Source organism: Haemorhous mexicanus, chromosome 4 (genome assembly GCF_027477595.1).
Source record: "Haemorhous mexicanus isolate bHaeMex1 chromosome 4, bHaeMex1.pri, whole genome shotgun sequence".
Lineage (NCBI taxonomy): Eukaryota > Metazoa > Chordata > Aves > Passeriformes > Fringillidae > Haemorhous > Haemorhous mexicanus.
In genome coordinates, this window is record NC_082344.1 from 63,446,495 (window position 1) to 63,469,938 (window position 23,444).

Consider the following 23,444-nt stretch of genomic DNA (forward strand, 5'->3'; position numbering starts at 1 on the left):
GCAGTGTATAGCTGTTATTGGTCATGCTGTTAAGTTGAACTGTTTCAAAAATATTTTATGTTCTGCTCATAACATAGAAAATGGTGGCATTTTGGAGTCTACTTCTAAATCTCCCTTCAAGAGCATTATGGAAAAGCTTGATGTATTTTGTTTTGGAGATGCCAGTGTGATGTCTCATGGGATGTGTATCTTTATGCTTCTCTTCATTCTTCATTCTCCTACAGGCTTTGCTGCTGGTACTATGGGTAGAAAGGCTGGTTTAGGTTTTTTTTTTATTTTTCCCATTATATTTTCTATGATGTAGGTAGGCCTTCCCCTTAGGTATGATAGGACTTTGAGAGTAGTGCACCAGGGATACTGTCCAACTGGCAAATCTAGACTTGGGAGAAAATAACAGTGTAAGACAAGCAAAAAAATCCCTCTCATAAGGCACCATACTGATCTTTCTGAATCAAACTGTTTGGTTCTCTTGATTGGATTTTTTTGTTAGGGAGTTAGTTTTGTATGGAAAAAGGAATCTTTTTGAGCAGAAAAAGTAATTTTCAATGTAATATATGAGCCCTAGTAGTTATGACTGATAGTTCTGAACTAGTTCAGCTGTAGAGAATTTCCAGAGTTTTTGAGTTTAATTCATTGTTTAAGTATACTTTTGTGGTAGTTTATTTTAATAACACTACCCCATGTACTTGCAGATGCTGGAGAAAAGAAGCCTAGGCTGGTTGTAGTGTAATTCTGCAAGGCTGAGAATGGTTCGGTGTGAAGAGTACTGACAGTTCTTTCCCAGTAATATTCAGTACTGCTTTACAGTAAATTTTTAGATAGCACTCCATAAAGCGTCTCTAAAACCTTTTATTTCTTAAGTTGTCTCAAGCTGTACAGAAGAAGTAAAGGAAACAATATAAGGAAAGATTAAAGAGCAGTCATTGTAGAGATCTCTAGTGCTAGTTAATATGCTGCCTAATTAATAACTGAGCAATTTTATTGGGCTGACTTCTTAAAGTACATGTGTTAAGATGACCTGCTTTTACACTGTAAGTTTTGCAGTTTTGTTTTGGGAATGGTGTATACAAAAGTTTATTAGAGAATGGTTACTGGTCTAGTTGCTTGTTTCAGTGGTTGATCACTAGGGCAATAACGCTGGTTTCTGAGCACAGCCAGCACTTTTTCCAGCTGCTTTATAGTGATATCTTGAAGCTTAAAATGTAATCTATATGGGTAAGCCACAAAAGCCACTATATATTAAAGCAGACTCTGACAGTAAATCAAAATTGAACAGCTGGCAACACTACTAAAGTCATAAACTTATTTATTAAAAAAACTAAACAGGAGAATTATATTAAAAAGAGAGGAATATGTTCTACAGACCAGTGGATATGGCTTAAAACCTGGAAAGTGCTGCAGATTAAGGGCCCAATTTATGAACATCTGTTCTGGCAGTTTCTGTGAGATTCTCATGTTCTTTACAATAAAAGTGTGAAACATGTTTTTCCCCCCCATACTAATCATGCTTTTCTGCAGTTCATAAAACTTGCATTGAGCCTTATGCAACTGGGCCTGTCTGCTTTACACACTTGCAGAGTAATTACTGTTCATGAAAGAGTACTATAGCAACATCACAATCCCACCGTATACACTTACCCTCACTTGTTCCAAGCAGTCTCATTGCCTTCAAAAGCACTGAAATAAGACTTCAGTTTCCTTCATATTTTTCAGCTTAGGGCATGGCAATGAACTAATAATGGAAGCAGGATGCTAGAGAGCAAACTGGACAGAAAAATATCTTGTACATTGTTTCTCTAAAATTGAAGCATACTTACAGTCTTTCATAGTCACCAAAACAACTGTTAACTCCCCTTATCTCTTAATTTTGAAATAAATGATCACAGAAAGATTATTTTAATTGTGAGGTTTACATGGCATAGTACTCAACTTTTTTGGTCATATTGACATATATGTGAGGGTCAGCTTTAAGATCTGATCTGCTTTGAGAGGGAACTGAAAAATCAAAAGTTTAAAACTGAGTGTCTAGTTCCATTGTCAGTGGTACTTTTTGGCTTTTGATATCAGTGTGACTAAGATTTGTTTTAGAGTTTTTAGCCACAAGCCTTGTTTTATAAATCAGGCTTGGTCTGCACAGCACAGAACATCTTTTGTTCTCTATCTTTTGCTTCATGTCCCGTAATTCAGACTGAACTAGAGCAGATCATTTTGAAAGGCCATCAGTTTTTCTCTAAAGCAGTACAGACTGCTAACATCCTGCATTAGTAAACAAAGTCAGGTTCTTGACAAAGTCTGTGGTTAGAAAACCAATGTGTAGAAGGAATACTGAGCAAATGTGCAATAAAACCACTTTCCTTGTCCTAAACAGATTATATTGCTTTATTGATGGAAATGGTTACTTTTTATTTGAATGCTTTCTTTTCATTTGAATTTGATTACTTTCACTGTGTTATGCCTTATTTATTAGGTTGCAAAACCACATGCTTTTGTAGTTGTTTAATCTGAGTGGAATGCTTTCAGCTGAGAATTCTCAGGACAGGAAAATTTCTGTGTACCTTTTGGGAGCTACTTTCTCATACATTTAGGCTCACACTAACTGATAGTAGGGAAAAGAAGGACTATCTTATAATCCTTTGGACAAAGAAATATCTTTTAGCAGCAAGGTGTTTTCTGTTTCTATGCCATCCATTTTGGAACATTTTACAGTATGGGTGAATCTCTGTCATGTTGATAGTGTGCATCCATTTCTGAAGTTGCTTGGCCAATTTTTTCTCCAGCTCACTTGTGGAATATTAAGAAACTATATTTCAGCAAAATGTATATTGTCATTAATAGTCCCTTCTGTCTTTCCATTGAGTGATACTCTTATGATTAGTTTATTTGTAGTGCTGAAGACAGTACTATTAGGAAATAAAACATAAAGAGACATAGTATTTTAACAGTTCTGGAACTTAAGTTTTCATTTTGCTCTAATATAAAACATGAATTGGTGCACTCTGAATCATTTTATCTGCAAATGGTGTTCAGGATATTAACGTCAGTTCTTAAAGCACTTTTTTTTGGTTTTTTTTTTAATAGAAGGGTCAGAAACGTTAATGCTGTATCTGCTATATCCTTGTGTTTACCTGTGGTAAATTTTTATTTTCGGCTTTTGATTTGTTAAAATGTACAAGTGTAACTTGTATCCAACAGCATAAAATATTTCACCTGTGACTGGGGTTTCATTTGTTTGACTTGATTTGTGCCCTGGATTTAGCAAGGAACTAACCCAAGAGAAATTAAGGCTTTGTATCATCCAAGACAATATCCCAGAGGCTATTGTCCCAGAGGAAACCAAGGAAGGGATCCAGGTTGCAATATTTTTTATTGGACCTGACTAGAATGTTCTGGATTTCTGGTTTTGATTAGCTCAGATTTTCATATTTACAGTGAGCCTCTTGTATGTGGGTGAACAAGGGAGGCAAGCAAATGACTGCATCACTTTAATTTTCCATATACCTCTCTCTGTTAGGCTTTGCTGTCCAGGCTGGATTACTAGTCTCTCTTCTTCCACTTTTTCATCTTCTTCATACTCTTTACACCTTGTCCCTTGTGATTGGTGCAAAGCCAATGCTCTCAATGTTGTTGGTTTTCTTTTCATCCATAGATGACCAGGAGTCATCTAGGAACTGTTGCATCATCAGCCCAGTATACCAGGCTTTCTTTTATTTTTTCTTTTCTCCTTCTCCTCCATCTCCTCCTTCTCCTCCTTCTCTTTCCCTTCTCTTCATGTGTGGCTTACTTTGCATACTTTTTTACTCTTTTAGATGTCTTACATAAGTTCTAACAGCTTCTTTGAATAAACTTGATGGATGAACTACTAAATTCTTTTGGTTTAAATAGTAGCTCTACTAGTGTATTGAAGAAGTTTTCTTTTGGAGCTGTTACAGTCTACAGGGTACATAATCCTCATGAATTAATATGGCATTTCCTTCATAATCCTATGCATTTTCTGCCTTAGAGCTGCTTTTATGTTTTTTGTAAGAACTTTAGTAAAATGGACCTTTAAATATGTGTTGATATCCAGAATTCTTATATTGTCATAGTGTGCTTTTCTACTTAACATATGCAAGTAGAAATAAGCTGTGCCATTTTTATTCTTCCTGTGGGGTTTTTGTTAGAATTTTGTATTTAGTGCTGTGTATTAAGTAATTAGGCCAAGAAGGTAGAACTTTTGTGAGTATTCTGGTGCTTAAAAATGTAGACTGCTGTCTGGTGGGGTTTTCAAATGGGCTTGAACCATTGCCTAGCTGCCCAGTTGCTTTGGTACTTTAAAAAGTGCCCCTAGGAATGCCTGCTTTCATCTTTCAATCTCTCAGTACCATTGCAAGTGTGACTCCAAATGTTTAATTCTTCCAAGAGGATGTCTAAATGTAGGGGAAGTTCATTATTTTGATAACCAAACCAGTAAATATCTGGCAATATTAATGAGCTAGTTATGACCTGAGTGAGTTTTTTGAGTTTCTAAACAAATTTGTGAATAACATTGGAACCTGTGAAGCCACTTCATTCTGGAAATAATTTTAGGATTGGTCCGAGGGAAAAGCACAGTACACATCACAAGTCTATTATATTTGCAAAACACAATTTAGCTTAATTTTGCAAAATGTTTATGAAGAAACAGAGAGTTAACTTCTCTTTAGCTAATAAAATCACTTGAGTGTGGTGTGCACTTAGTGTAGGGAAACTGATTTTGTGTGTTTACTCTACCTCACTTCTTGCTCTGGAATTGTTTTCCCTAGCATCAGCACAGCTGCATCATCCACTTCCACAGTCCTTTTAACCTCCGCTTTTAATTAAAAAAAAATTAAATCTGTTTAAAGCTTCCCATTTAGTTTTGGGAAAATAAAAGTTCACATCTAGCTTAGACGTGTGTGAACAGCTGTTAAAAGCCACAAGCAAAACGATACTTATAAAAGTGGTGGGGGGAATTTTAAGAGCAAGCTGCCAGTTTGAATGTACTTTTCAATAGCTCTTCACTTTCAGCCAAATGGTTTTAACAATAATTTTCTTTGAAAAAAACCTTTTTTATAGAACCAGCAGCCCAAGCAGTTAGGCCAGTGGTAATAGGAGGCAAGTTGCCATTTCTCTTTAACTTTTTATGAAATTTTTCTTTGAATCTGAGGAAATTGCTCATTAGAGAGGTTGGAGGGGCTGATGTCCGCCCATGCCCACCCACATGTAAAGTACATCTGTCCCCATTTGATTCTAATGAGGGATCTTGTTCATTGAAATTCCCAAGTTCCAAGACTAAGCATAATACTTCCCTTGTGCCATATTTTGCAGGCATTATAGTCCTGCTCATGGTTTAAGTAGTTTGAGGTCATTGTGGGATTTCTCTTCTTTAGTCCAGGTTACTAAATCTGATTAAAATCAGTTGGACAGAAACAGGCAGAGAGTTTATCTGAATATTTAAAAGAAAGAGGTAAGATTTAGACTTTTCCTTGTTCAATCCGCCTTCTGAAAGAGAAAAAGCAAAGAGTCATTCCTTCAAGAACATTTTGTCTTTACTGATATTGGGGGTCTTGGGGCTAGAGTGTAAAACGCTCTATGACCTTATATCCATGTGTACATACCTCTGGGATTTGTTTGAGCAACTTTTTTTGATCCTGTCCTGGCTGGTCCATTCCATAAGTGATACATGGCTGCTGCAAAGCCATCCCAGAGGTCTGGTGGCACTTGGAGCAGGTGTGACTTGTCCCACCAGGTTACCCCATGGCAGGGCCATACTGAGTTCACTTAGCTTGAGCTTACTGTGTCAGTAGTGCTCATTCAGAGAATGCATCTGGATGTGGAATTGTCTTCAGACAGTTGGGGAGCATCTCAGGTGTAGTCATTGAATGTTTTGTGTGGCAGCAGAGATGCTACTGAAGTTTCTTCAAAGCTGCAATTTTCTTTTTTTTTTTTTTTTTTTTTTTAAATTGAGGTTGTTGGGGTGTCTGTTGGCTTTTAACCTTAGCGATTATAGCCTGTCATAACTGGTGCTGTCACTGGTCTTGGTACTTGTTGCTTTGCTGTGTTGGGGTTTCTACACTTGTGGAAATACATTCAGTATCACTTTTGCTCCCAGCTGTGTGGCCTGTGGTGTGCAGCCAAACATTTCATGTTCAAAGGCTTGGTGTGGCATTCATTTAACACATCTGTCTTTGGAATATGCCCTTGTTTGCTTTGCATGGGTAGCTGTTGAAGATGAGTTGGGTAGCAAGAATGTAAATTCTTTTTAAATTACTTGGTCATTGTTTTCTCCTTATATGTCTGAGTACGTTTTGACTTCATATTATTAGAAAGTAAGAACCCAAAAAGCTTTTTTATCACTTCCAGTTTGTTGGACATCTCATTTGTATGTTTAGCTTGAATTCCCCACAAATTTCCTACTGTCATCATTTAAATGACAAGAAGAAACAAGTAGGAAAAGCAAAATCCCAAGTGAGTAATTTCCTTCTAACACAATGTGTATCCCTGGTGTCAAACTGCAAAGCTCTGATAAGACTGGGATTAGAATTTTGGGTATGAATCTCAGAATTATCCTCAAGAATTGAGAAAAATTTTGATGATCCCAGTTTACAAAGAAGAGCAGTGATGACCACAGAGGAAAGAAAAAACTTTTATATGAGGAAGGGCAAAATAGATTGAGTTTCCTAGAAGTCAGGAAAAGAAACAGGTGTATAAAACCATGAAAAGTGGGTAGAGAACAACTACATGACATCTTTTCAAGACAAACCCAAGGAAATCTCATGCCTTTTGTTTAAGCAGCAAACTTAAACAGATTAAATTACTTTTTCACATTGTGAACAACTAAGTTGTTGAAGTCCTATTCATTGTAGAAGCCAGAAGTGGACATGGCTTCAGAAAGGAGCCATGACTTGTGAAGGGCTGGCCCTCCAGTGGCTATAAAACATTTCAGCTGTATTCCTCGCAACCTGGAGATGGAGTGTCAGGCTGAGGAACTCAGGCTGCCTCAAAGTGGGGTGTGTATCAAGGAGTGATCACTGAAGTTGTACTGTTTCTTATTTTCCTGCCTCAGTACCTGTTGCTGAATGCTCTTTAAGGAAATTGCTGGAGTGGACTGTGCTAGACCTTCAAGTACTGGATTTTAAAAAACCCCAAACTGACTCTCTGGAGTTGTTGCAACTCCTCTCCCCAACTCTAAGCACCAAAAAATATTCTGGGACAGTGAACAAAACACCTCCACACATCCTTGCAATTTTGGCCTCAGTGCCTTAGGTTCTGTAGCTATGTTTGTGTGCATTACTTTGTAGCTGGTTGGTTAGAACACTGCAGGTGAGAGAATGTGGTCTGGATTCTGGTGGTTGCTCTACAGTCTTTATTTTTCAAAACAATTGTATTTGGATAAAGTAATTAAGAAGTCTCGGGAACAAAGAGAAGTACTGAATACTCAGTAGTCCCCGGTGATTAATTTTAGGACTTCAAAGTCTTTCTTTAAAGTATCTACTCTTAACTAGTTCAGCTGTGTGAATCTCAAGACTGTTCTGAAAACCCTGTTTCTTGCCTAGACTATGTCAAAGAAATTGTGATTCTGAAAAGTTCTAAGAATCTAATGTGTTGTTTAATATATTTTTTATTAATATGTTTTAAATGGAATTTTGATGTTGACATAAATTTGTCAAAGAGTGGTCAGTGATGGCCTAAACAAATGTTAAACCATTAGCTAAAAAAGTTTATTTACTATTGTAATTTAGAACACTTCACCCATGGAAATTGTGCCTGTGGAAACTCTTAATGTACATTAGAATAGGAGGAGTATTCTCAATCACAAAGAAATTAGATCATCAGCAAGGCTGGGCTAAAATTTTAGATAATATCTTGGGGTTATTTGCAAGGGACTTGTTAGCTTCTTGACACAAATTCTCCTTTACTTTTCCAAACCTAGCAAAGGAGGTACTACTGATCCTTGAGGACTCCAAACTATAAAAAATGGATTGGGTTTGTTTCACTGTTTGAAGTCATGACTGACCAAATAGTCTGGGAAAATACACTTTCAGCAACTAAGTTCTGCTTTAAGTCAGATGTAGCTGATTTCTCTAAGTTAAAAATGGAATGAAGCAGAAACTCTTAAAATCACCTTTGGTTTTAGGAAGTTTAAGAAAAGAAATTTTAAAAAGTTTACAAAAAGAAGTTCCAGCTGAACCGTAACTTAATATTTTCAAATCAAAATGAATCCTGACAAAAACTTATGGGAGTGCATACACTGTGTTCAAATTTAGCTGTTCTTGGTGATGTGTTTCCCACAACACAGCCTGGTCTGAAGTGGTTTTGTGATTGACTTCACCCACTTTCACTTTTGTCCTCTGCAGTCATGGTAGCACTGTATGGTTTTCTTCACCAATCCAGCATCAAATGAGCAGAGCAAAGAGGAGTTCTTCTTTGAGTGAACATGTGGATTCCTTTTCTTCTGCAGTGGTGCTATCACTTGAGAAGCTTTGGAAGTGCTCAGCCAGTAGCCCAGGAAAAACCAGGATCATCCCTTTGATTTGCAATTATGGTAGCTTAAACTACTAAAGAAACTATCACTTTTCTAACTGATTTCAGGCCTGCCTCTTCTGCTGAACCATCTACTTTCTTGATGAAAGTCTTTTTGATGTGAGGTTGGTTTGGTTAATTTTATATTTTTTTTTTCTGTTTGTGTGTGAGAGAGAAATAAGAGGGAATTGGATTGCTTTGCAAAGGCAGATGGCTGGGTTAGCTTTGATAAGAGTATGGGCCCTCATTTGTAACAAATTGTGTATAAAGTACTTTTCTTATTCCCTTGGTCCCTCTATCCATTATATAGCTTTTAAAGTCTTGGACAAGGTTGTTAATGATTTTTATTCAGTCCCTTGTAGCTAGCCTGATGACTTGGTTCCCTCTGCTCATCTGAGACTGGTTAAAACAGTAAAGTTACAATATTAGTATAATCCATCTTCGTGTGTCCACTATTGATGTTTTAAATTTTTATGGGAAAAGGCTTTTGTAGCTTTTCCTCAATATCTGAGTCAATAATAGCTTTCTGTTAAGCTAATGAAGTTCTGGATCATGTTCACATTATGATAGAAATTTATGTCAGGGAGACATGAGCTATATGCTCACTCTGCTCAGAGGTAAGAACAGTTCTTCAAGACAGTGACGAACCAACTAATGTATTGATTAAAATTCAGGTAGATTTTTTTTGCCTGCATGACTAGATTGTGATAATGAAGTATGTGAGTTGGCAAACGTGTAGGATTTCTACTGTCTGCTCTGAAATTGTCATATTGTTAAGTATAAGTAGCTTGAATTCAGTTCTTTGTAGTCTTTGAAATGCTGTGGCTCAGTTTAAGGATTAGCTGATAAATTTACAATCATTGATTTGAATGTGCTTGGGTTTAATTTCTCCTGCAGTTAATTGAACTATGTTATATTTATTTACTAAGCAGCCTCATTTTTTTTTGCTTATAAAAAGTCATTTAATATAAAGTTCAGTTGGACTATTAATTTTTTAACTGCCAGTGGAAATCAGTTTGGCTTAGTAATAATTAGTTACAAAAGCTTCCAAATGGAAGAAAAACTGGGCTGCTGTTAAACAGGATTTGATACACATGGAACAGTTAAGCAGTAATAAATTGCCTAGTAACTGTGTAATTTCTCTCAGATATGTGCCAATCTTGTCTCTACATTGAAAAATTTTGGAAGAAGAACTGATGTTTGAAATTGCCTAATGCTGGAGGTTTATTGTAATAACAGTAATACTGACTTGGCCTGATCTTTGAACATTTAAGGCTTGCTTTTATATCCCAGTGAATGATTTCATGTTCATTTATAATTTTTGTTGTGGGAGAGTTCCCAGAGGGGTATGTAGGAGAAGCACTAAGTGTCTCCAACTCCTTATTACATCTGCTGGAACCACAAAGGAATCAGGCATGGAAGAGCCCTGGAGTTAACCTGGGTTGGCTCTGGTAGGAGCAAGTAACTCAGAGTTTTGGATAAAAGCATCACACTGGAGAGGATAGCCAAACATAGCAGTTGGCCTAATGTCAACAGAAGCATACCTGTGAAAACAGTCTGTGTAGATGGATGCAGCAGTAGCCATCCAGAATGCTGGCATGGGCCCTCTGAGGAATTGGGGTTTTTTTTAGGTGAATTCTTTTTATAGAAGTAAGTTTGATATTAATAGTTCATTTCTATGACTACATGAAATAGATTACTCTGAGATATGTTCCTATGCATTATTTGGAAAACACTGTTTTAGGAACTGCTAGGTAAGGATAAGACTGTTTTTTGATGTTTTAATATGTAGAGATTTACTATTTTTTTTGGAATAAAGTATTTGTCCAACTCTACTTAGTATGGAAGGGGCTGTATAATGTTTAAATAATAGACAGGACTGGAAATTGGTTCCAAGATTTTGTAGGGGTTTGGTGGGGGGAGGACAGATGGAGTTAGTTTTGATTTCTGTCTAGAGCTACAGACTGCATCTCATATCTTAATAAATAGATATCTGCCTTTAATAATATGAAAAAATTAGTTTTTCATATGCAGTAATGAGACTGACTTTGTTAACTTGCCAGCCCTTTTCAGTGCTGAGAAGGAATTCAGCCCTTGCAAGCTCAAGGAGGCTGCAGTTCCACAATTGGTTGGCCTTGTGGTGAAGCATGTTTGCAGCTTGAAGTTACCACCGCTGCTCCATGGGAAATCGGATCTGAGACTTGATCAGGGTTAAACAGAGCAGCCAAAAAGAAATGGCTATTTTTAACATGGATCAGCTCCCTGAGCTTCATAAGCTCACAGGAGCTGCATCGCCTCCTAAGTAGGTGAGGAGGGAATAGTTACCCTCTGGCATGAAGGTGGGCATGAAGAGCCAGGAGTGGGACAGGTGAGACTTTCCAAACTTTGGTGCTGGCATCAGTAGGTCTTGAAACTGTGACTGCAGAGGGAAACAGATGTGAGTGAAGGCAGGATGTAAGAAATGTTGTATAAGTTTTCATAAAGATTGCAAGACCCTGAATTTATGAAATTATAGTGAGCTTTATATTTTATGCCTGTCAATCGTGTAAATCTTCATGAATTTTAGAATGTTATCATTTAGTAGTCCTCGTAGTACTTATATGATGATGACTATACTTTGTCCTGGTATTGATAAATTCTGTGATGATGTAGTAGATACATGAAAACTAGAGAAGATATTTGAAAGAGATGAAGAAAAGCTGATCCACACATGGCTTGTGGATATATTGGACTAGCACCATCTTCTGAATATTTAGTACACTGCAACTTCATGTCTTCAATAATGCACTAAAGAACACTTAAAATGATATTCATTAAACTTAGAATTTCAGAAATTGCATTAATATAATATCTTTTTTTTACATTCTGTTGACCTTTTGGAATTGTTAAATTCAACCAAAACAATGGACATCTCTATTTGGATTAGTAGGAAAATAGGCTTTTTTTTCTTTACCCTTTTTTAACCTCTGTCCTAAAACATACCTTTAATAATATAAGGGGGAAATTTATTTTTGAAAAAAGCTATTGAGCCCAGCAGTTTGTCAGTAGTAGCTCACCTAAATCAATTTAAGCATTTTTTTTTGACTTTCAGTGATCCTGATAAAAATAGTTTCAAGTTGAATCAGAGAAGAGTTTCTTTTTTTTTTTTTCTTTCAGCAAGCCTCATTTTAAAGTGCTGGGGCAGTCATTGAAGTTCATTACAGGGAACTTTGGAAACTACTTATCAAACCCAGTAATGTCTAATCTAAAGAGAAATGTGGTTTTTGAAGTTAGGCACATAGAAATGAACTTGTCCCTAGTAGTGCATATGAGCATTTAAAAAATACAGTGCAGCCATTGCAGCATTGAAAATACTCTCAAAATATTATGAATCAAATGTTTCTGTGTTTCTTACATGTTCTCCTTAAAGGGTAGTCTTAGACTGGTGAGGGAAAATCTTCATTTTAAGTGGTATAACTTTTTTCTTGTTGGTATTGCTAAAATGTTAGCAATTAGAACATGATGCCTCACTTGAAACTTGATTTTCTTTCAATGTTTATGCCTTATTACTGTGTTTATGAAGGATGCTGGATCAAAAAAGTGAAATATCATATGTATTACTTACAGAAAATTTTAAGAATGTGAGAAGAAATGCAGCAACTAGAGTTTCAGAGATACAAAAGAATTATGACATATTTTCATGCTCTACTGTATTTAAGTTATGGTTCTTCATTAACAGAATTTCTTTTTCTCAGAGATGGTTACACTAATGCTATTGCTGTATAATTTATAATTTCATTAAACATGTCCTTGTCTAATGTCGGTGTTTTAGTGTTCCTGTGGGGACTGGAATTAATCTACATGGTATTAGGCATTGGGGATTATGGTTTGTGTGAACACAGCTTATTTTTCTTTGCTTTGCTTTCTCAGCATCATTCAATAAACATTTTCAACTGTGTTCCTGTCCTGTGCTGGTAACTGTGCCTGCCCTGTGATTTTTATAATTGAACTAATATAGCAAGAAAAATTCAGCTGGGTTGTGTTCCCCTATCCTAGGCTTTTTCTCATTTCTCCTCGTCTTTAGGAAATACGCACTCATCAAGATGTTTGAGTCTAGATTAACACATTTAACTTAACTTTATAACTTATATTTCTCATTGGCACAAAAAATTAGGAAGTGAACACAAGTGTTAAAGAAGTTGAAAGATGACTTAGTGGACGAAGCAGTAAATTGATGGCTCAGTGAAATTTCCTGTGATCTTAGCAAGGCATTAAATTTATGTTTTCATACGTGTTTCATTTTCCCTTTCTAAAAACAAGAATGGTATTTGCCTAATTGACTGGGAAGCAAATTAGTCAGCAAATGATCTGTTACTAATTGTAAAGGGTTTATAAATTGGCACTAGGGCCATATAAGAATCTGGCTGACAGGATAAAAATCAACAGTGAACAAACTGTCTTCCCTCCAGGATGAACTTGTCATCTTAGGACGTGTTTCTGTATGGAAAGTAAAAACTCATTAACCATAGGTGTGAAATTAGGGAACATCAACGTCTTGTGACATGATACTTTAGAGAGGGTAGCATTAGTTTGCTGAAGGCAGGCTGTTCATTCTCCATACCAGAATGCACGAAAGTTTCATGTTCTTTTTCATTCACAGCCCCACTTGATTTGTTATGCTTACCCTAAGGATGTGTTTGTTTAGGTCTGTACACTGCAGTAAACAGAGATACATCATAAAATCATCTGCACAGAGGTGTGTGCACCGCATCTAGCTCCTTGTGCCTCGATTAATGCATTCTGAGTTCACTGTCTGCTGCCTCAATTGATCTTCAGTGTACTTGGCCACTTGAGTTGCAGGGTGGGGAGAAGACACTCAACAGTGCCTTTCATCCACCTCTCTTGCTTTCTGTGGCCTTACCCTTTCAAAAATAAAAAAAAGTAGAGTACTTGCAGTTATGTTTTAATCCTAAAATAATATTCAAGGTAGCTCAAATTTGTATTAGTTTAATAATATAATCTTTTCTGAATACTTGTTTCCAAAAATGTCAGCATTAGGAGTAGGGGTAAGTGGTACAGGTACCTAACAGAAGAGATCAGATTCCAGCTGTCAGTGTAGTCTTAGTCCATTCAGCCAAATGACAAATGGTTTCAGGAAATTCTGCCAAGAATTTATTAAAAATGAAAATGGGAAATGTCTAGCTGGGAAAAAAAAAAAAATCTTATTTTTTTCTTTAACTGTCTCTTTAAGCTGTGTAAGCCAGTCATCTGTCATCCTAGTTTTGAAAAGAAACTTGGGTGTATTGTTTTTTCCTTCGTAAGAAATTTTACTTTTGTATGAAAATATGCCTGCTGTTTGTATTTGCAAAGGTTAACATCATTTTAAAAATGACCTGCCATCTACCAGACATTAAACATGCTTGTTATTAGGCAAGAATCCTGTCACACTGTGTCCTCTTTAGTTAGCTGCACTTGGTGTGCTGAGATGGAGGCATTTACTTCTGGCTGCTGTTCTTCTTTTCTGTTGAAACCTATTTTAAATCTTGCAAGTGTTAACCTAATTAACCTAAGATGCTCAAGAACCACAGTATTTTAGAGCTTTAGCAGAAGTGCTGTAATTGTTTGTTGTTTAAAAGTATTTGAAAGTCTCGTTTAATATTGGATATTTTTTGTAAAGAGAAGTTAATGTAATAACTGCAGCTACTTTCATAAATGCCAATCAGAGAACTTGTCATGCTAAATATATTCTTTTTATTATTTCCCATGTTAGAACACACTGTCAGCCTCATCAGTTTTATTTTAATGTGTGAAATGTTCTTATTCCAAGAAGCTCAGATTTTGTGTCTTTCTATGACATTTTTTGGACAGGAAGGATAATTCCACATAAGCTTTGTACAAATAAGTGGAGATTTATATAAGGGGTGTGCATAAAACCAGGCAAACCTCATTCACAGGCATGACTCTTTCTGTTTTTAAACAGAGACCTAGGAATTGTTCACCTTTCCTTTCCCGTATTAGGCATACATTTTCATGTTTTGTGTCTGTTGGAATTTGTCATTTGGAAGGCACTCAAGTCATAGATTTGTCATTTAAAAAGCTGTGTTTTTCTTTATTGTAATTGAGAAGCATATTTGCTGATAGTTCTAATTTTTTTGGAGGAGGAAGTGTTACAGTGCTTTGTGTAAATTACAAGAGTTTTTAAGCGATTGGTTTTTTGCTTTTTGAAACCAGTGATTTCCTGTTGTAGCTGGAAATGTTAAGTGTAGTTTTTAAAGTATTAAAGTGCAGCACCACCTATTATTCTGCGTTAGCAAGTCTTCTAATACAACATTTGATTTGTTACTATGTCCTCATAGGAAAGCATCAGCAGTAGAGTGTACATGACAGTGAGAAAGTAAACACATGCTTGCAATCAAATTAATGTATTTCATCTGTCTTCAATTAATAACAATCTGTCATGCTATCTATCTGAGAAGTGGCATAAACAGTTTATTTTGTGTTTGGAATAACTTCCTGGAGGTAGTTAATGTGACATGTAGTTTGTCTGACATGAGTATAACCAGATCAACACTCTAGATGTTTTCTTGATAACCTAAAAAAATTACTGAGAAAATCTGTACTGGAACTATATTTATATTTCCTTTTGAGCTTCCTTAAATCAGAGTAGGGGCATAGTTTTCAGGACTTCCATGAAAGAGTTTTCTTTTCTTGGCAGTTACACAATTTTAGTGTGAGAAAAAGATTGAAAGTATTAACAGAAAATTAACTATGAAAAGCTGCAGTTTTCACTCTAACATTTGGGATTGAATATTCGAAAATGTGTGCTGTAGTAATTTAGAAGTACCAAATCAAAACAGATTTTCAAAAAGCTAGCTGATACACATAGTCTGGTAGTGCTTCAGACCAGTTCATTGGCAAGTTAAGTTATTTCTGTATAAATCTGATTATATTGGATAATAATAATTAGATATTAGATGCTTTTTTTATTTACACAGAAAGAACCTTTGTGTCCAAATAGAAAATGAAAGTGCAGTTGCTTGAAGTTCTAAGTAACCTATTGAAATACTCTTTAAAATCTGAGACACAATGAAATAGCTCCATGTTTTAGTGGGAGAGCAGGAGGTTGCTGGTAAGCTATGCAGTAAAAGACTGGGGAGGGGTTTTTTTTGTTGCTCTTTTTTTCATTTCACTTTTTTCTTTGGATTGATGGTAGAATTAGGATTAAAACCAGCTAATATTGCTTATGGCAGAAGAGGCTTGGAGGGGGATTCCTTCTGGCCAGAGCAATGGGCCATGCTAAGCTATTCTTTGTTGACATGCTATGAGACAGAGGTCTGATAAACTGGAAAGTAAATCCTTTTGCCTAGAAGGTTGTAGTCAGTGTTCAGCTTGATTTCTGGTTTATTTTTTAGAATAGTGGATATTTGGCACCTCATGGAGAAATCCCTCTTTTAATTCCCTCTTTCATACACATTTGCTTACGCACGGAGGAAGCAGAACCGTCACGTTCTGGAATAAACCGACTGTGCTTGTTGAGCGGCGTGCCCTGCATGAGGACTGTGCTGTATAACAGTGGTGTTGTCCTCAGTCTGCTAGGTTTTCAGGTGCCCAAGCCAGCTTTGTTCTTAAGAAATCAGTCAGAAACTATACCAAAAAATAGGATGAAAAAGACATTGTCATATACAGACTCCTTTTTTAATGACCCTGGAGTATTTTCAGAAGAGAAAATGTGTACATAATTTTAAGCACATGTAAATCAAATTAATAAATTATTAAAGCATTTTACTTGTCATGTCTGTGTGGGCTAATCGTGATAGCTCATTATTTAAACATTATGTAATTGTATACCTTGTGTGCACAGCTGCAAATACTTTGCAGAAAGATTTATATTTCATTTTTCACAGCATACTATAAAAGAACATATTTTTGTGTGGTACCATAGATTAATAAAGATGTTTACTCATAACTTAAAAAGTACTCTTAGTTATATTGAAATATGAAATAGCTATAATATGTAAGATAAGTAAAAAACCAGAGAGTTGTAACTTCATTTATATGTTGCTACCAGTTTTAATGGAAAATACTGTTATCAATTAAAAAAAAGTTCATCTTAAAGAGAACTGCCCCTTTGCAACTGAATCCTTTGCAGTTTTTACAATTCAAGGTCTGAAAGCAGGAGATTGTCAGATTTGGCTGGAGAGGCATCCCTTTACTGAAACTCTAATCTGTTTCTTGTTTCTTTCCATACATATGGTTTAGAAAGTAAATGGGTTAGTTATCACTGGTATAATCATTGAAAACAGCTTTATGTTTGCAAGTGTAATCTCACAATCCAGGGGAAGTCCCAACAAAGTATTAAACACTCAGACTTGCTTCACATGCGTTTTACTCAGTTGTCCATGCTGTCCTCAGCAAGTACTGTCACCAGTTTCTCAGCTGCTTGGAAGTACCTGTACAAGTTACAGACAGTTTTTGTGTTTCTTCCAAAATTACAAGGAAGATGCATGCAAAATGGAAGTTTTCCTACTTAAAAAAAGCCCCTGTAATTTTACATGGAGCTCTTCTCCCATGAAAGAAGACTGGCAGTCCTGGGGGAAAGAGTGATAAATAAAATGAATAGCAGCCTTTACATTCTGCACACATGATGCTCTGTTGTCTTTTTAGAGTATGTGCAATTATTTACTTACAGTTTTGAAAGATTATAAAACCAGAACCTTCATCATTCTTCTGACCTATTATACATATTTTAAAGTACTTCCTGGCTTTGTCTTTGTACCAGTATTAGATAAATTGTTACATGTATTTTATTATTGCCTTAATTTTAAGACAATACAGTTCTGGGATTAGATATCACACTCTACTCCTCACAGCAAACTGGTGAGCTAATTATATTGGTCCTAGCTCCTGGATTTTAGAGGGGCAGTTGAGTTCAAGTAGTTTTTATGCTGCTACATCAGAAATGGTGTAGTGGAATGGAAATCATAGTCTGTGCATGGTGGTGCTGTGTGGTTCATTGCAGGCCATTTTTTAACTTATGGAATCACACAAGCATCTAAATAGTGGAAGAGAGACAATTTTGACATTAATTTATTTACCATTAGTGGTTTCAGAGCCAAAAGCAGCAGAACTATTCAATCAAGATGGAATTGCTGTTGAATGGCTGGGTGTGGGTAGATTGTAAAGCACTCATTTGTGTTTTATCTAGTACTTTTAAAGGTTTTTCCATTCCCTTGCCACAGCCCAATAAACTAAAATTTCAGTGACTTAATTTCTCAAGTGAATTCATATAGACTTTTGATTTTGAAGAAGAATTTATGCTGTCTCAAGTGTTTCCTCAGAATTTTTTAATCATAGGGATAGATATCTTGCCTTGCAGTATTTTAAAGTATGGTTTCCTTTTCATTTTGATTTAGCATTGTCCGTGAGATTTTCACTGCAAATAATTGATGTATAATAGCAATTTCAAGAGTAGTTATTGAAAAGCCTTTTATAGATCACCTGAAGATATAACTTAATCAAGTCTCTCTGGTTTTAACTTAATCTTACTTTTTTGTCCTTCTTTGAAATTTCACTTGCAGTGTTGTTCTTACAGGTGTGGTGTTTTTTTTTTTTTTTGGTGGTTTTTTTTTTTTTTTTTCTTTTTTTGCCTTCTCTGCTGGTTTTGGCTGACATAGAGTTGGTTTTCTTCCAAGAAGTCTTCAGGAAGAAGACTTCTTGGAAGAAATCCTTGGGATTTCTGTGGGAGTTCAGTACTTTCCTCCTAGATTCTGTTTTCTCTTTTCACCTCACTAGATCTCTGTTTAATCTCACCTATAAATCAAAATGGAACTCCTTGGAATTCATGAGAAGCAAGCATTTTAGTAAGTCTTACCTACTTTTGCAACAGCAGATGTTGATCCATGCTTGCTCAGAGATTTGTTTGCCTTGCTGAGAGCTGCATCTAAATTCCCAAAGTTTCTAATCTGTTTTTGTTGTTCTGGTATCTTTATGAGATACCTGTACATACAGATGTGCATCAACCTCTTATGGAGCAGCACTTTATCTTGCTAGTGTAATTGAAATGACTCTTCATACTAGAAAAGCTTAAAGATGAATGCTTGGTCTTATTTTGGAGAATCAACAAGATGGGCTCTTTAGAGGATAAGCAAGGCAGATATAAATTTTGGAGAATAAATTTTGGAGAATATCTGACAGCCATGTATTTTTTGTAGTTGTCACTTTAGGCTTTTAGTGTGTATTTCAGGCATAAAAATGAGCAAAACTGCAACCGCCTATATTGTGGATGCCTTTTCTTTGAAAGGGACTTTGAATATACTTTGGAGGCTGATGAGCCCACTTTTCCTGTCCTCATCAGGTTAGTCAGGGGAACAATACTATCTCCCTCTCTTTCCCCCATTGCTCATGATGTCCCTCTGCTTCTCTTGATACAAGTTTTCATGTAAGTATTCCATTAAGTGTGAATAAATTAAGTGGTTCCATTTTAGCCAGGGAATTAGCAATGTACTCCTTTGACATTTTAACAATTGCTTTCATAATGTGTACTTTTAACTGCCCTTTCTGCCTGTTGATCCCATTTTTAAGACATGTAGTATTTTTGAAATAATAGATCAAAAAAATACGCTCACTACATTCTCCAACATTTACACATCTTGAGCTTGCCTTAGCTTTTCATGATCAGAAAACATACTTTAATGCAGATAAGAGAGTTTGTATTCAAGCACTCAATCAAAAATACTGGTTTGTAACATTTGTGTGCTGTAGAGTGTCACTGTTTGCAAATAGTTAAATCTCTTTCTACTTCTCAAACTTGTGTCTTGTGTACTTTTGTCTCCTTTATATTCACCTCATTGTGAATCTCTAGCCATCAGTTTGTATTCTACTTGGTAAAAATGAAGCTATTAATTTTGCCCTGCTGTTATCCCTTTTCTCATTCCCTCGAGATGAAGAGGATGACTGTACCATCTGGCACGTAAACTTCACTTTGGGCCTTTCTCTAAATGTTTGTGTTTGATGTGTGGCCAAATCTTGCAGATTCCTTCTTTGAGACCTTTGTTAGATATGGCCTAGCACAGCCATTACCATAGTTAAAATGTTCTCATTTTGTATCTAAATTTCAATAATTCCTTTTTCTTGGCCATTGCTGTGTTATCTAGTAATTTAGAATATTCTGCAAGATCATTTTCCAGGTTTATAAAATCAAATGGTATTTATGTATCTTATTCACTTTCTTTCTATCCAAAACTTATTTGTCTTTGCTGTTAAACTTTTAATGGCTTAAGTGCATTCTCGTATCATTCTTCATCCCAAGATACCTATTCCTGCTGTTAATTGGCTCATCATATGAGCCCACATTGGCCAGCTGTTAGTTTTCTGTCTATAAAGTCCCTGCTTTCCTTATAAACATCTTTTTTAGAAAATCATTTTTCTCCTCCAGATCTCTCCCTAAAGTCTTTTTGCTGTGATGTCTAAATAAAAGCTGGACACGACTTATCTCCTGGTGTGCTAAGAATTCTGCCTGTAGAGCTGACCAATGTCAGATGTTAAAAAAAAAGGGCTGGAGGGTAACTGTTCACTGTCTTTAGCTGATCTTCAGTAACTGTGATTATGCCCTTGGACCATGGGCAATGCAAAGGAATTGGACTTAGGGTCATTATCCTTCATTGACTTCAAACTGCAGTTTTGGGTAGTTAAATATTTACTAACTCTTGAAACTCTTCTTGTACTTAAATTGTGCCCTGAGAGCTAATGTAACATGAATCACCTGGCATTTCCTGTGGGCTCTGAATGCACACATGGACAGTCACCTGCCAGTTCCATGGCATGACAGTGCCTCTACAGTTCAGAGCACACAGCCCAAAATTCAGGAGGCAGAAAGTGAAGTACTTTTGACTGGGGAGAAGGACTGAGAAGTACACAAAGTTCAAAAACATACTTACACCTTGATTTTTGACTTTCAGTCTGTTTGTTTCTATGATCTCTGTTTGTTTCTGTGATCTCTTTAATTTCTCTTCTGTAGTAAATGATATACTCCACTGGCTTTATATTATTATTGATGTTTCTTCATAGGAAATAAGAGGCATTTGAGGATGATTTCCAATATGCCTGTGGCATTTTTTGCCTGGAAGTCCATCAACCTTTTAGCCTCTCGTTTTCTTTGTACATTCTCTATTCTTTCCTTCCTGGGAAAGAGAGTTTGAGAGAGATTGTAACTAGTGAACTTGTTTTTATGTATTTATGTAAGCATATTGTAGTATTTTAAAGGAATATAGTGTAAATGCTGTCTATCTATTTATTTAGTTGTATTGTAATTGTGTGTAGGTTTTTGGAGTTCAGGTATAATCAGAGAAATATAATGAGTGAAATCTGGAGGTGGGGTTAAAGTTCCTTTAAAAGTTCATGAAATGAAAATAAAGAAAATACATTTTTATTTTTCCCAAAAGAGTCATCTGACTGTTGTTTTTTTCCAAGCTGCACTTAAAACTAATATATGAAGCATAAAAATAATGGTAATAATGAAATGTTTTAGGCAGTATGCTGTATTTTATTCATAAAGGCATTTCAAAAGAGTCTATCTTTTATCTTGGTAGTTATTTTTCAGAGAAAAAAATTATATACATGAGTTTTTAACAAAATTGTTAATGACTTCAGGCTTTATTTTAGTATGTATTTGTTCTTCCCTTTTAAAATGAAACTTTATTATATAAAATGGACATTTAGCATTATGGAAGAACTATACTAGAAGCATTAGTGTTAATAGCCTAGTATTTTAGTCCTTCACAAATTAATGTCTGTGGTAACTGGATGATTTTAGGCCTGTTCATACAAACAAGGCCTTACTGATGTGCAAGGAACAGTAATACGTGTCAAAAACTCCACATTAACCAAGGTAAGCAGTATAAATGGGGTGTAGGAATCCCCTGTTAGGCTAAAAATCTCCAAGAGAAAATCTCCAGAGCCTACAAATTAAAGACCTCCAATATCATTTAAAAATAAAGCCTTTTATGTAGTAGGAGAGCATTTTTTCAGCTGATAATCAAATAACACTATTATACAGGCTTACTAGATTTGCAAATTTACAAGTTTTTACAAGTCAGTTGGGTCCCTTCCTCAGGAAATCAGTTGAAGTTTTTTTTTCCTGTATTAACTCAAAGAGCTTGCTTGTCCTTAAATCCTTCTGAATATATTTGCCTTATTATTTGACTACATTGAGTCAACACCCTTATAGGAACTGTAATGCAATAAAAAAAAGAGAAACTGTTCAATATAGTTTCCAATTACCTTAGGATCAGATTGGAGAAACTGGAATGTGCACAATAAAACCTGCACAAGACTTGAGTTCTGTGAGATTTTGGAAGCAACCAGTGCCTTTCAGCATAAAATACCCATTTGAAAGCTTTACTCTGCTTCTAATGGTTGTAAAGTGATAAAAATTAAAATATGTGTGTGTCTTGAAATGTGCATTTTACTTTTTAAAATTTTCTGAACCACACCTTTGTGGAATTGAAAATCTCATATGTAAGTAACTAAGCATTGCTGCTTTTACTCAGTCAATATTTTATTATAGTGAATGTTTTTGCTTTGCCATGTTCTGCAATAAAACTCTTTATAACTTATTTACATTTTTACTTTGGAAAAATATGTCGATTCAGATGTGCCTGGTGAATTTATTTTGTAAAAGTCTTCAGGTTACACTGGAATCCCCAATATGCATCTTGCTTGCAAACAGAATATGGAATATTAGTTCTGTCTTGTTTTACTATGTAGCTAGCAGCAGAGTTATTACAAAGTATTTGAGTGTATCCAGAAATAAATTTGTACTTTGAGATATGAATTTGTTGCATTGGCCATAAAATTTTAGTTGTGGTTTCATTTCAGTTTTGCAAACAAAATTAGTCTGATATAATTAATTGCTTTTATTTTAGCAAATGATTATAGAGAGAAAGAAACTTGCATTTGCATGTAGTTGTAAAGGAAAGTATTATATCTGATGTGTTTCCAGTGAATAATTTCTAAGGTCAGTAACTAAACAGGCTCCAGTGTAATAATTTTTCATTTCTTCACCTTATTTTTAGTTGACTTGGAGCATATTCGCACAGTGAAAGCTGACAAGCACCAGCGATTTTGTCAGGAAAACAACTTCAGTAGCCATTTTGTGTCAGCCAAGACAGGAGATTCTGTAAGTAAGGAAAAACCCCAAACTTGTAGATGTCTGTAGGTTTTTTTTTGAGATGCAGCAGTTATATTATACTTCACGTAATGAACTGTTGAGAACTCAGAGTGCTGCAGGCCCTTTTTTGATTCCCTTTGTTGCTTGAAAAGTAGATTTTTGTATGAATGTGTATTATTCTTATTAAATTACAGTGGTTTCTCATCTGATTTTCAGTTTGAGGTACAGATTTTAATGGAAATGATCTGGCTTATACATCAGTGTGAAAGCTGAGACCAGCTAAATCTCTGTTTGCTGTCAGCCTGTAGTTAAGTAGTATATTTCTTCATTCCAGGTGGAGTACCATCTATAGACCATCAATATAGAATTTTCCAACAATTGGTAAATAATGTGACAAGACCCTGTTGCAATAAAAGATTTTAATATGAGTCCTGAGCCATGAGAGACATTGCCTTTGCAGCTCCATTGAAATTTGAACATTCTGACATTTGTACCAGATGCTTTGCAGAGTACATTTTTGAACAATCTTTAGACTCTGAGCTAACTGGGTTATTTGTTTTAGTTGGAAGCATATGAAAGAAAAGGTTTTTTTTCAGTTGACACTATCAGTCAAATTAAATCATATTGTATTGTTTTGCTTGATTTCTGTCTCATGCCTAATGAGTTTGTCATTCCCATAAAACAATCTTGTATCTGTCTCCTTAATATTACTGTTGACAAGAAAGTTTACTTTATTTAATGTCATTGAATAGTAAGACCATGGTCAAGTACATGGAAG

The 23,444-nt window shown here is 35.6% G+C and overlaps 1 protein-coding gene across 1 annotated transcript in view; it reads left to right on the forward strand.

Moving 5' to 3' along the window:
* The window catches only part of RAB28 (RAB28, member RAS oncogene family), a 63,318-nt gene that overhangs the window by 30,585 nt on the left and 9,289 nt on the right, over nt 1–23,444 (forward strand). The window contains exon 5 of the mRNA XM_059845156.1: nt 22,572–22,675. Within this exon, the coding sequence (XP_059701139.1) occupies nt 22,572–22,675 (104 nt within the window). The remainder of the gene's footprint in view (nt 1–22,571; nt 22,676–23,444) is intronic.